This window comes from Diaporthe amygdali (genome assembly GCF_026229845.1).
Source record: "Diaporthe amygdali strain CAA958 chromosome Unknown NODE_23_length_778278_cov_65_433824, whole genome shotgun sequence".
Classification (NCBI taxonomy): domain Eukaryota; kingdom Fungi; phylum Ascomycota; class Sordariomycetes; order Diaporthales; family Diaporthaceae; genus Diaporthe; species Diaporthe amygdali.
Genome location: NW_026517043.1, coordinates 375,555 through 387,848, shown reverse-complemented (window position 1 = coordinate 387,848; position 12,294 = coordinate 375,555). Strand labels below are relative to the sequence as shown.

Genomic DNA, 12,294 nt, shown 5'->3' with positions numbered 1-12,294 from the left:
ACAAGGAATCTCGAACCGAAGTCGTGTTCTTTCGATGCGTCATCTGTTCACCGACGCTATCATGTACCGAAAAAAGACCGTCGTTGATCAACAGTCCGGCTGTCGATCGGCCGTTAGTTAGTCCTGCAAGCTACTCGCCGCCGGCTGTCTTCGAACGGTCAGTTCCACGAGGAAATTTTGACTAGGCGCATTTCATGGAGCGCGTGTCGCAGTCTAGCCACGGAATTCGACCACAGGATCGTCTTCTTCTTATTTTTACCGCAAGTCCCCGTTTTCGCCACCGCCGTAGGTCCAGCCCGCCAAGAGTTGAGTGTGGTGGCTCCGAAATGGAGTTGTCTCAAGGCCATTAAAAAGGGAGAAGAGGCGGGGAAAAGGAAAATGAAAAAGAGAAAAATAGAGAAGAAGGCAAAAGAGAGAACGCAATAGTAGGATTTCCCGAGTACTGGCTCGACTATCTGCAGTTGCAATGGCCCAGTAGGATGGGTGAGAGATATGAAGGAGAGAGGCGGGCTGAACAGGAGGGTATAGGGCATATAGCCTCTACTCAGCAGGCTCCTACGTTGGTAATCCAACTTACCAAACCAAACCAAGCCAGCAGGCTCGGTTCCTGACTACGAGGAGCAAGCGGCAGGATAAGGCTGACACGATGATTCTTCAAAGGCCGAAATGTGGGTGTCGTGTAGCAATGGACCAGGTATCTGTCCGTTGCCCTGACCTTTTCCAGCAAGAGGACCCTGAGAAGTTGGATGAAGGACGCTGGCACCCCGGGGCGATAGCGACCTCACATAAGCTTGAAATCATGGAAAGTCAGCGCCTCCGAGGACACCATTGGTGGACGAGCGGCTGTGGACCCTTTGTGCTGCGACCTTCAGAAACCTTATTTGGACCCTCGATGAGGTCAACAGGTTTTGTGTCGTACGATCTTGGTGTGGCCTGGAGGGCATCATCGGCCTCTCCTCCGTCCACTGGGCCTCTCACACAAGAGAGACACCGAGCTGGATGGTGTCCAGCACAGCACAGTACTACCCTGCGACCAGTGACCATATCACCACTCCATGACTGTCCAGGCACGCTGGACCTCAGGAGCTGAAGATTGGTGTGGGCTGGGATACCTCGATAGCTTCGGGACTGACAATCTGTGCACACAAAGTAGCACGTAAATTAGTTCGATCCGCTGCAACGGTTCTGCGCGCCATTCATGACATGCGCGAGCAGGTGAGCACTGGACACCGTAGGTAAGCCGAATCCGGGCAAAGCCCGGATTTGGTCTCTTCGATAGTTTGTACCTTGGCAGTTTTATGGGTATCAAATCGTACTATAGGCCATGGATGGGGGGTGTTTGCCAGGATCGAGTTGGAAAGGAATCGAGATCTAACGCTCAAGTTACATCGAGAGCTTGGATTGTTGGCCACGATACACGTACATGGAAACATTTATACATACATAGGCTATAGACTATGTAATCTATATATGTCAACAACCTGCCTGAACTAGATGCATCAACTTGAAGCGAGCGAAGTGGATTCCGGCTTTAACTGCAGCAGACATGCAGCGGGCATGGGCAGGTGGGATGTGGGATGTGGGCGGCTACGGTGGGCAGGCAAAGGCAGCCAGGCCAATGGAGAGGCAGGCAAATGGGAGTTGTGTTTCGCAGACTCGCAGACCACGCAATCCACACAATCCACGCGACACCATCGCCACCTCAAACCTGAACCCCACCACGCCGTTCCCCACCAAAGATTCCAGATCTGGAGGCACAGGCACGGGGCACGAGAACGGGAGGACTGGCCGCGGGCAAGTGGCCGGGTGCCCAGGCCCCTTTCTCCCCCGCAAATGCCCGCAACGGAGTGAAAATTCCAATTTGAGTCATCCACCGACTCCGAGCAACCACCTAACCTAGCCTACCCGACTAACAGACTGCCTCCGCCGTGTGCTGCACCAAAAAGTCAATGAGCGTGCATGGCAAAAAGTCGTGGGCGATCTCGGAGCCCAATTCTTCCCACCTCTAAAGGGCCCCCCTTCTGACCCCAAGCTCCAATTCTCGTCCCCAGAGTGACTCAACTGCCGGACCCTTGTTCACTGGAACAAAATAAACTGCAGACTTTCTTCGCCGGCCATTGCTCGGCCCAGCTTGAACCTTCATCCGCCCCTTCTGCTGTCCACTGCTGCCACTGCCATTGACGCTCTTCACGTTGATGAAGACGTCGCAGGCTTTTCAATTTTCGAGACCAGCAGGATACACCTGCGCTTGACGTCCAGTCTTGTTGTCATTTTCTCTTCTTCCCCCTTGAGACCCTCTCCACTCCTCCACACACACAATGCTCCGGTCCGGCAGCCACCAGGCCAGCAAGGCCTTCAAGGCCGTGGCACAGTCACAATCTCGACGGTCCTTCACCACATCAGATGCCCTGGCCGTGGCCTCAAGACGGAGGAAGGTCCATTCCACAGCTAGGAATAACGCAACTGTCTCAGCAACACAAACCACAGCTCCGTAAGTCTTGCGCGCGAGTGAATCTCGCCCTCCGTCCCGCCCATTGTTGTGACTCAATTGCCAACATTCACCTTTCTATAGTGATGTCCGTTCAAAGCCAAGTCCCTCCTTCAACACCCTATCAAGAAATCATGTCGAGCCCCTCGCCGACAAACCAGCCGACATGGACGAATCGTATGTTGCTTCCTAGGGATCCTCCCCTCCTCCTCCTCCAACTCCAATTGGATCTCAGAGAAACATTATGTTGACAGCATGTGCAGGTTCATTGGCAAGACCGGAGGAGAAATCTTCCACGAGATGATGTTGAGGCAAAAAGTCGAACACATCTGTAAGCTTGTACGCGAGATTGGGGTGGGGGCTACCGTTTGACTGACACGCACGCAGTTGGCTACCCCGGCGGTGCTATCCTTCCCGTTTTCGACGCCATCTACAACTCGAAACACTTCGATTTCATCCTTCCAAAACATGAGCAGGGAGCTGGGCACATGGCCGAGGGATATGCTCGCGCCTCAGGCAAGCCAGGTGTTGTCCTGGTGACCTCTGGTCCTGGCGCAACGAATGTTGTCACGCCCATGGCCGATGCTCTTGCTGACGGTATACCCCTGGTTGTCTTCACTGGGCAGGTCCCTACCAGCGCCATCGGTAGTGACGCTTTCCAAGAGGCTGATGTCATTGGTATCTCGAGGGCTTGCACGAAGTGGAATGTCATGGTCAAGAGTGTGGCCGAATTGCCCCGGAGGATCAACGAGGCCTTCGAGATCGCCACCAGTGGGAGGCCTGGACCCGTTCTTGTCGATCTGCCTAAGGATATCACTGCAGGTGTTTTGAGGAGAGCTATCCCCACCGAATCTGCCCTGCCGTTCCTTCCGAGTGCGGCCTCGCAGGCCATGGCAGAGCTTAGCAAGAAGCAGCTGCAAGCCTCCATCCGACGTGTTGCCGACCTGATCAACATCGCCAAGAAGCCCGTCATCTACGCTGGCAACGGTGTCATCTGCTCCGAGAATGGTCCTGAGAAGCTGAGGGCTCTGGCTGAGAAGGCCTCGATCCCTGTCACCACCACTCTCCAGGGCATGGGTGCCTTTGATGAGCTGGATGAGAAATCCCTCCACATGCTCGGCATGCACGGCTCAGCATACGCCAATATGTCCATGCAAGAGGCTGATTTGATCATAGCCCTGGGAGGGCGCTTTGACGACCGTGTTACTTTGAGTGTCCCTGGCTTCGCTCCTGGTGCCAAGGCTGCCGCCGCCGAGGGCCGTGGCGGTATTGTCCAGTTCGAAATCATGCCCAAGAACATCAACAAGGTCATCCAGGCCACAGAGGCTGTTGAGGGCGATGTGGCTACCAACCTGGACGTGCTGCTGCCAATGGTTGAGTCCAAGACCATGGAGGACCGCAAAGAATGGTTTGGTAAGATCAAAGCGTGGAAGGACAAGTGGCCCATGAACGACTTTGAGAGGGCTGGAGATTCTGGCCGCATCAAGCCCCAGGAGATGATCGAGCAGCTTTCTGAGCTCTGCAAGGATCGGAAAGAGAGCACATACATCGCCACTGGAGTTGGACAGCACCAGATGTGGACCGCACAACATTTCCGCTGGAGGCACCCGCGCACTCTGATCACCTCAGGTGGCCTGGGCACCATGGGTTTCGGTCTGCCTGCAGCCATCGGAGCCAAGGTTGCGAAACCCGACTCCCTTGTTATCGATATTGACGGAGATGCCTCCTTCTGCATGACCCTGACTGAACTGAGCACTGCTAAGCAGTTCAACATTGGCGTCAAGGTGATCATCCTGAACAACGAGGAGCAGGGCATGGTTACGCAGTGGCAAAACCTGTTCTACCAGGACCGGTACAGCCACACCCACCAGAAGAACCCCGATTTCATGAAGCTCGCGGATGCGATGGGTCTCGCTCACAGACGTGTCTCCAAGCCTGAGGAGGTCGTCGACTGCCTGAAATGGCTGATCGATACGGACGGCCCGGCCGTCTTGGAGGTTATCACGGACAAGAAGGTGCCTGTCCTGCCCATGGTGCCTGCAGGTCATGCCCTGCATGAGTTTATCACTTGGGATGCTGGTAAGTACTCATACGTTTTTGGATTCTGAATGACCTGTATCGTGACTAACAACATACTTTGCAGCTAAGGACAAGGTTCGAAGAGAAACAATGAGGGAGCGCACAGGAGGTCTCCACGGGCAATGAGCAGTGCCGCATTCTCAAGAGTCTTCTCAGCCAGCATGTTGCCTTTCTTGCATTGCTACTGTCTCGAAAACAAGTGTCCCGTTCACGTCGTCGGAAAAATGATGGAAGGTCGTCGGAGATATACCCACCTGCGGGTTGATCGATTTCAAAAAATTGCATGTGCGGCTCATTCCTCGTACATCGAGGAGTTTTATCGGAGCAAACGGGCTGGATTTGTATCGATTGTAAATAATTAGTAAAATGAACGGACAGTGGTTTGGAGCAATGCAAAAAAGCAGCAATTCTTCAATTGCAAACATCTCTCTCTCTTGCGATACAGAACACCATCGATGAGAAGCACGTCACAATGTTGCTTCCCCAGAAGCAGTCCTGGGCCAAGACGTGAGCATCAAGGGGGTACGCCAACGTCCGGGCCCATCTAAGGAGTCAGAGGAAGCAACAGGGCCATTTCGTACAATACGGATTCGTGTACACGGGCTTGCACTCAATACAAGCAAGAAGCGCTACTCGACAGGAGTATTACGCCGGCAAAGACGCGGAGGACCAGGACGGGGTGGAACAATAGGGGCCAGCACGGAGGCAAGACAGGGCAGTAGCAGGCGAACCAAGGCCTGCGAGTCGTGACTGGACTTGGTCCCGTCGTTTACGAGCACACGAGCCTTATCGCAGCCGACAAGCCACGCCATAAATCCGGCTTGGGCTGGGCCTTCATCCTGTTTTCCCCCTTCTGCTGGAGCTGACAGAACGAGCGTGAAGCCTGAGACTCGTATTTCAAGCCGACATGAATTTCACCATGGGCTCCGCAGTGACACTGGGTGCCGACTGACCGTTTTCGTGGCCCTGTCCGAGGACACTCATTCTCTCCGCGCCTGCGCTTGTTCATCCTCGACTCAACAATGAGCCTGTCTTAGCTACCGAACATCGTGACGGCTCTCAAAGGCGGCTCGCTGCCCGGGTCTATCCGGTCTGTCCGAGTCTTGAAGACACTCCCCGCACACAAACTGTCCGAGCGGAAGCCCCATGCCCCGGGCGGGCTCCGGTTCACACTGCGCGCCCGAAAGGTAGGACTTGTAGAGCGCCCCGGGGCTCAAATCAGGATGCCGGAGTGTCAATGGTCACCACTCGACACATGCAACAGAATCGTATCGTGTGAGACCCTCTTTGCGCCCTCACGAAGCCAAGGCCAGGAGCAACGTTGAAGACGGCGTGACCCAGGTAAAACCGGGTCAGGGTCCCACCCCTGGTTATTTCTACTCCGCCCAGTAATCGTACTGTCGGCAGATACGTATACACACACATGATACCAGGGAGACAACCAGAGTAAAGAACGGATCCTCGCCAGCCCAATCGTCCAAACGCATTGTTAGATGTGCGGCAAGAGCCGACCGGCGGGACCCGCGGGGCACAACTATGGTAGCGCAGCGATTGGTGCTTGCCCCGTGAATGTTTAGCAGGGCTGGGCACGGCTGCACGACCAACGGCGAGGCTGGCACTAGGCAAAGCATGTCGATAATTTTTGCTCAGGAAAAAGTCTACCACACTTCAGGGGGTGACTGTTCTGCATGCATGAAGTTGTGCTCTTCTGGAGCCGCCCAGGGGGGTGGAAGGCGAGGGCCGATGAACTTCAGGGGAACCTGATAAGAAGGGCCATATGGACAAGCATGCTTGAGACGACAGCGAAGCGAGGTGACACAGCAGAAGGTAGTCGACGCAGAGCTAAAGTGCTTTTCTTGGTGATATGTTCAATACTGCTCGAACTCAAGGATGCTGACATGGGGCTCTCAGAAGGCAAACGGCTGTTGGTATTCGCCGTGGTTCTCCTTCGGATTACGGTTGCAGACGACGGCCACTTGGACATGATACTAGGACGGCACGTCGGCTATAATGGGGCCCATATTGTCCAATTGCCAGGGGAGTCGAGCACTCTTTTCTCAATTTGATTGGTCAAGTTGGTCAAGGGTAAACACAGCTCCAAGACGGACAGCGTTGACTCTTTTTACACAGATAATGTTTCTGTAATTAATGGGTGCGGAAGTCCGAAAGCTCCTCGTCGATAATGGATACCGGAAACTGTCCGTACAGAATGTATGGCAAGGGGCCTTTCCATAAGGGGAATTTGACTGAGTTCTCCTCACCTGAGACCATACCCGAAACCTCTTCTCAAGGGGTGTCCCACAAGCGCAGCAGTGATATACGTTCTTTCCCAAGCGAAGAAGATTCTGACGGCAGCAACAAATGCCGATTGGGCGCACATGTTGTGGCTGCACTCGCTCTGTGTGCGTCTTGGTGGGGGTAAAGGGGGTAAAGGGGGATAGGGAGCGCGCTGGTCCCGAGGAGGACGCGTATTTGACATTGATGAGTGACAGCCCCAGCTCCTATCGGCAGGGCTAGGGATTAAGGATGAGTGGCTGGCTCGGGCAATATTTCCATGCGCCGGAGCGTTGATGCGGCTTATTACAGTTTGACGGGATGGATCGCTTGGCCCTCCCCGCGAGTTCTCCGTGCTGCGATGAGGAACTGGACTGAGGAGCCGGAAGAGAGGGACGTTATATGCCAAGCACTGCTGGGTCTTTGCGATGGGCATCTTGCTTGCATGGGATAGATTGAACTCTCCTTGTGCATGATGCAGATCATGAACTGGTGAGCCCTGTCTGCGGTACACGGCCGTGTGACTCGTGGTACGAACTTGCATGCATGATTCCCACGTTGTCAAAGTTCGGGGCCCGACGAGCACGTGGGAAAAAGCAAGAGCCGCGGAGGGAGGGGCCGAGAGGGAAGGGAGGTGAGGTAAAGGTGGTGGTAAGAAGGATGTTGTTTTTGGGCACGCGAGCATGGAAGATACATACGTGTACACCCTCTCAGGAAGATACAATCCAGCCCAACCTACGCATGTGCGTCGCCACAATGTACATTGTGGATGTACTCGCATCGGGAGTTCTGTTGTCTATCAGCCCGAGGCGGTTGATACCCGAGATGCCTAATGCTGGCGTGGAGGTTGATATTGACGAACTGGAAAACTGTCGTCAGCCCATCAACTGACAGACAGTCTGGTACGGAAAGGCCTGGCGGATCTGCAGATACGCGGGATATCCGGACGCATCGGCTTCCCCAGTCAGCAAGAAGAATTGCGTGCCCTCGCTAATCTCGAGGGCAGCAGAACGGAAACAAGAATCACAGTTTCAGTCCCAGTCCCAGTCCCCCAGTGATCGTCGAGTGGATTGGGGATGGAGTCATGACAAGTAGGTAAGTGACTGACTGACTGGCAGCGACGGTGCATTTCTGCAATGCTTTGCGGGACAGCCGGCGCCGAGCAATTTCGGTCAGTGCGGTCGTATGTGCCTTGTCGTCAGCAAACTCAATAGCGCAGCTTGTTTGATGAATATTGAAGCTTGACGAGCTCTGAAGTGTTATTACAAGTGGGGGGCAGCCGAGGTGACATTAGGGCGGGGTGAGCAGTGGCATGGATGGCATCATTGAGCATGCGGGCAATAACAGTCCACAGGTGTACCAGCAGCGGACCATAATGGAGAAGAAGTAAGTGACTGAGTTGTACTTGGGTATTTCGGCGCATGAATTAAATTTCCAAGCTCTGAGGCTGTCGTCGTCGTCGTTTGTCATGTTGACTTTGACTGGTCGAGACGAGACCTGCAACGGTTGCACCTGCCGAAGTCAGCAAAATACATCAGCACAGTCATTCATCTGATCTTGCATGCTACAGTATAGCTGTGCAGCTGTGAGGCAACCGCCCTCGCATTCGCACTTGCACCTGTTCATGTTGCGCACCCACTTGGGCCCCCCCCTCCCCCATTCCTTGTAGGTAATTACCTGCATAGGTACCTGGGTACTTGCGTAGTCTGGTAGTCTGGTAGTCTGGTAGTCTGGTAGTCTACTGTATGTAGAGCACGGGACATGCGAACATGCCAGGCTGTCAGACTAACACACTTGTCAGCCTGGGTGCCTGGGTTGGACTGGTCTAGCTTTGGGGTAGCACGGAGGCTGCAAGCATGTTTAGATGCAGGCTGCAGGTGTTGGGTCGTTTGCTTCTGTTTTTAGAAACAAGGTGATGTCGGCTCCGCTTTTCTGACACTGACCAATTTGAGGGTAGGACAGCTGCAGAGCAGGCAAGCTGTTTCTAACGGTTCGAATTCCACCTGCAATCCCGATCCCCAATCCCCAATCCCACCATGCACACCACTGACTTGTGTGCAATTAACGACAGCCGAGTACAGAGTAGCGGGCCGGCGACGGTCAAGATGAGGATGAACATCCGTCGATCTGATCAGCCAGCCACGTCAATCAGCACGTCAATCAAGCAGGCCGGCCTTGGAAAATGGCCCTTCAATTCCCAGATTCGGCCATCACCCAACCCACCGCGCTGTCCTGCACAATTACGATTTATGACCACCTTGGGTGCCTGGGTAATGCAAGGCCACCCCGCTGCATCTCACTATGTACATAACAATACCATGTCCGCGATGGATCACCTGCGGAACAGACCGCCGTCGTCCCACGCAAACGTGGAGTCGTCGATTGATGCCAGAATCATTGGACTGCTCGCGTGCCCTGTACTGGGACCGGGACAAACAGACGGGGCCCAACTGAGATCAAACCTAGATCGGCTCGCGTCAAGCTAGGTCGGTCACCTCTTCTACCCCGGCTTGACCTCTGGGAAATGGCCAGGCCTGTGGCCCTGTTCTCTCTGCGTTGCATTACACAGGAATGACTACCAAGTTACTTAGCATGGGACTGGCCGTGGTGGCGCTCATCCTTCTGCAGTCCTGCTGCTGCTGTCAACATTGAACAAGCCCTTGAGCCGATGCCAATGCCGTGGACAGGGCAAATCTTAACGAACACGATCTGCACGCACGTGGTTCATTGTTCCTTCATCGGCGGCTCACATCATGCGGCTTATCGCTCCTCTGGGTTCTCCCGCTCTGTGCAACAATGCGCAAGATGCACTTGTTCGGGCAGGACGACAAGCAATTACCCGGAAGTCCCAGGACGCCAGGGATGGTACTCGGCAAGATGCATGTTTCCCATTCAAACAATGCCAGCGCCTTTTCAGCTCATCCATGACAGCCGCCCGGGCCCGCGTCAACCTTAATGGTGCACCTTGTTACCTTGTCATATAACTGCTGGCCTATGGCCCGTTCCCCCAGATATCTCGTCTGTGAGGTCGTATCTGCCAACTAAGGCGGTAGCTTCACCGCGCCATGTCGTCGCTGTAGCATCGAATCGGCTTGCTCCGGGTCGTACCCGGCACCATGTCGGGTTGAGCAGCACGATGATGTTATGTGCGCACACGGCCTGGCTCTCCCAGAAGAGGAGGAGGCGAGGAGTGAAATCTCTTCTGGCAACACACCTATATACAGTCTCGTGGGTTTGTGGCTGCTCATGCATGACTTCGGTCTCAATGGACGGTGGCTGTGGGATTTTCAGCTGGGCCCAGCCCTGGGCTGTTGGGGGTCGATCATCAACCAGGCCGAGATGGAGGGCACCATTCATCAGCACGCCGCTTAGAAGGAGTGACGCAGCAGCGCATGTTGGCTGAGCGTTTGGTGCACCACCAACTTGGGACCAGGCCGCAGGTGCATATGGGATGCGGATGCACAGCACAGTACAGAGCGTGTCTTGCTTTTTCCAGCTGGGGCGCGCGGGGCTGCCGCAGTCATCAGTTTGTGATCCCTGACACCACCGCGACTGCTATGCAGCAGGCAGTTGAGTTGCGGTCAAGAGGGACTTCTCTGGAGCTCGAAGCCACAGGGTCCGTGTGAGTGGTTGTTATTTGCAGCTTCTGGTTTCAAGTACTTCTAGCTCCTTTCCGAAAAACCATTCTGAGCCGTGTCGAAACATGCCCAAAGTGGTGATGAGCAAGGAGCATGGACCCTCAGCCCATTCATGGGGAGTCCCCAGTTGGAAACGAGAGCTGGGTCCCCAGTTCAAGCAGGGCCCTGGAGGACTCGACAGCGACCCCCGCCCGAGGTCCCGCGTCTTCCGCCTGCTACCGCGACAGCTGCTCTGTACAAAGTAGAGCTAGCCTACGTGCACACAGCCTGTGGTACTGCCAGAGGCCCAGAGCACAATGCTGTTAGTGCGACAGTGGCCCACGAACCCGAAGCGTGGCGCACGCGCCCTTGGCATCCTGGACTGGAGTCTGAAGGGGTGTGGGCTTGGAGACCTTGGGCTCGTTGCCGAATGGCCCGGCCAACCACGATCCGAAGAGCGAAAAGGCTAGTAGAGTAACCACAGCAGAGGCAGAAACGGACGACGGAGGTAGGATCTGGAGTTAGCCGTGAGCAGGCATTGTGTGAGTGCGGTAGGGCAGGGCAAGGCAGGAGGGCAGGGTACGAGAGGGGCGAGAGGGGAGGGAGGTGGGAGAGGAGGGGGAGGAACCGAAGACACCAACTTACCTTGCCCAACAGAACAAGCAGACGAGCCGAGCAGACTGATGGAGGCACACCAGGCCAGACAGACCACACCACACCACACCACACACCGCACCTTGATCTTTTGACTCTCTCTCCTCCTCTCTCACCTTTCCCAGCACCAGCAGCATCAGCACCAGCACCAGCATCAGCGCCAACAGCAGCACGAACCGATTGCTCCGTGAATAGACGTCGACAACGGGCAACGCTCCTGCCGATCTCCCTCCCATTCAAGCATCCGACCATTCCCAATTCAACCCAGCGCTCCCACCTGTGACAGGCAGCGGTGGTCCTTGCCTGTCTCGCGCCCATTCAACTGCCCTTCCGGGTTTAAACCAGTGCAAGCAGAACGGGCACCCAAGCCCATCAGCTCATAATCTCTTTTCTCTGGCCAGGCTGGGCCACTCACCTCCCGCACCTTTACAGCGCGACCCCATCTGTGTGCATACGCCCTCATATAACCCTTTTCATCCTCCTGTCACTGGCCCTGCTCTGCCGTGCAGTCAGTCAGTCAGTCCATGGACACCGCTTGATTTGGGTTGAGACCGTCCATTGCCATATCCAGATCCATCCGTCCATATCCAGGCCCATACCTATACCCGTGAACCATACCTTTTACCCATACCCACATCCACACCCAGGCCCTGGGCAATAAGGTTGTGGAAAGCCGCGTTTGAACCGAACCGGTCACCACACGCACGCACCTTACCTATCTATATTTGAGGCCGCACACCACTCGACCTACTCTCTCCTCACCTGCAGCTATTGATGTGATTGGCACTTCCTGGATGTGAAGAGCCTCGTACAAACTCGCTTCAGAGGACAATCATTCTTTCTCCCCCCCGGATCCTTTTTTCTTCTTCTCTTCAACCCTTTCCATTTTATTTCCTTCTCTGCTTTCCAACATCACCGCTTCGGTTCACCACGATCCCTACAACCTTCCACACCGCCGACCACGGACTGCGTCTTCGCTTTCTCAGCAGACACCAATTTATCGATAATTACGGCAAATCAAACCCGGACGAGCATTTTCTCGCCCCCAACTCTTCCTTTTCTTCAACTCCGCCCACCATTCCAGTCTGTTCTTATTCGAACCACGCATGTCGCGCCCTCACATGCCCCTGAACCTTCCCCCGAATTGAGCCAGTGGAGCCCATTTGCTTGAATTTCGGCAGG

General features: G+C 54.9%; 1 protein-coding gene across 1 annotated transcript; it reads left to right on the top strand.

Annotated features, from left to right (window-relative positions):
- Positions 1 to 2,318: 2,318 nt before the first annotated feature.
- Positions 2,319 to 5,078, top strand: J7T55_004831 (cetolactate synthase; the record flags this gene model as incomplete). Its single annotated transcript, XM_053130561.1, has 6 exons — positions 2,319 to 2,491; positions 2,573 to 2,665; positions 2,752 to 2,819; positions 2,876 to 4,567; positions 4,632 to 4,642; positions 5,013 to 5,078. The coding sequence occupies 6 exons, from the start codon at positions 2,319 to 2,321 to the stop codon at positions 5,076 to 5,078; spliced, it is 2,103 nt and encodes a 700-aa protein (XP_052991257.1).
- Between the last annotated feature and the right edge of the window lie 7,216 nt (positions 5,079 to 12,294).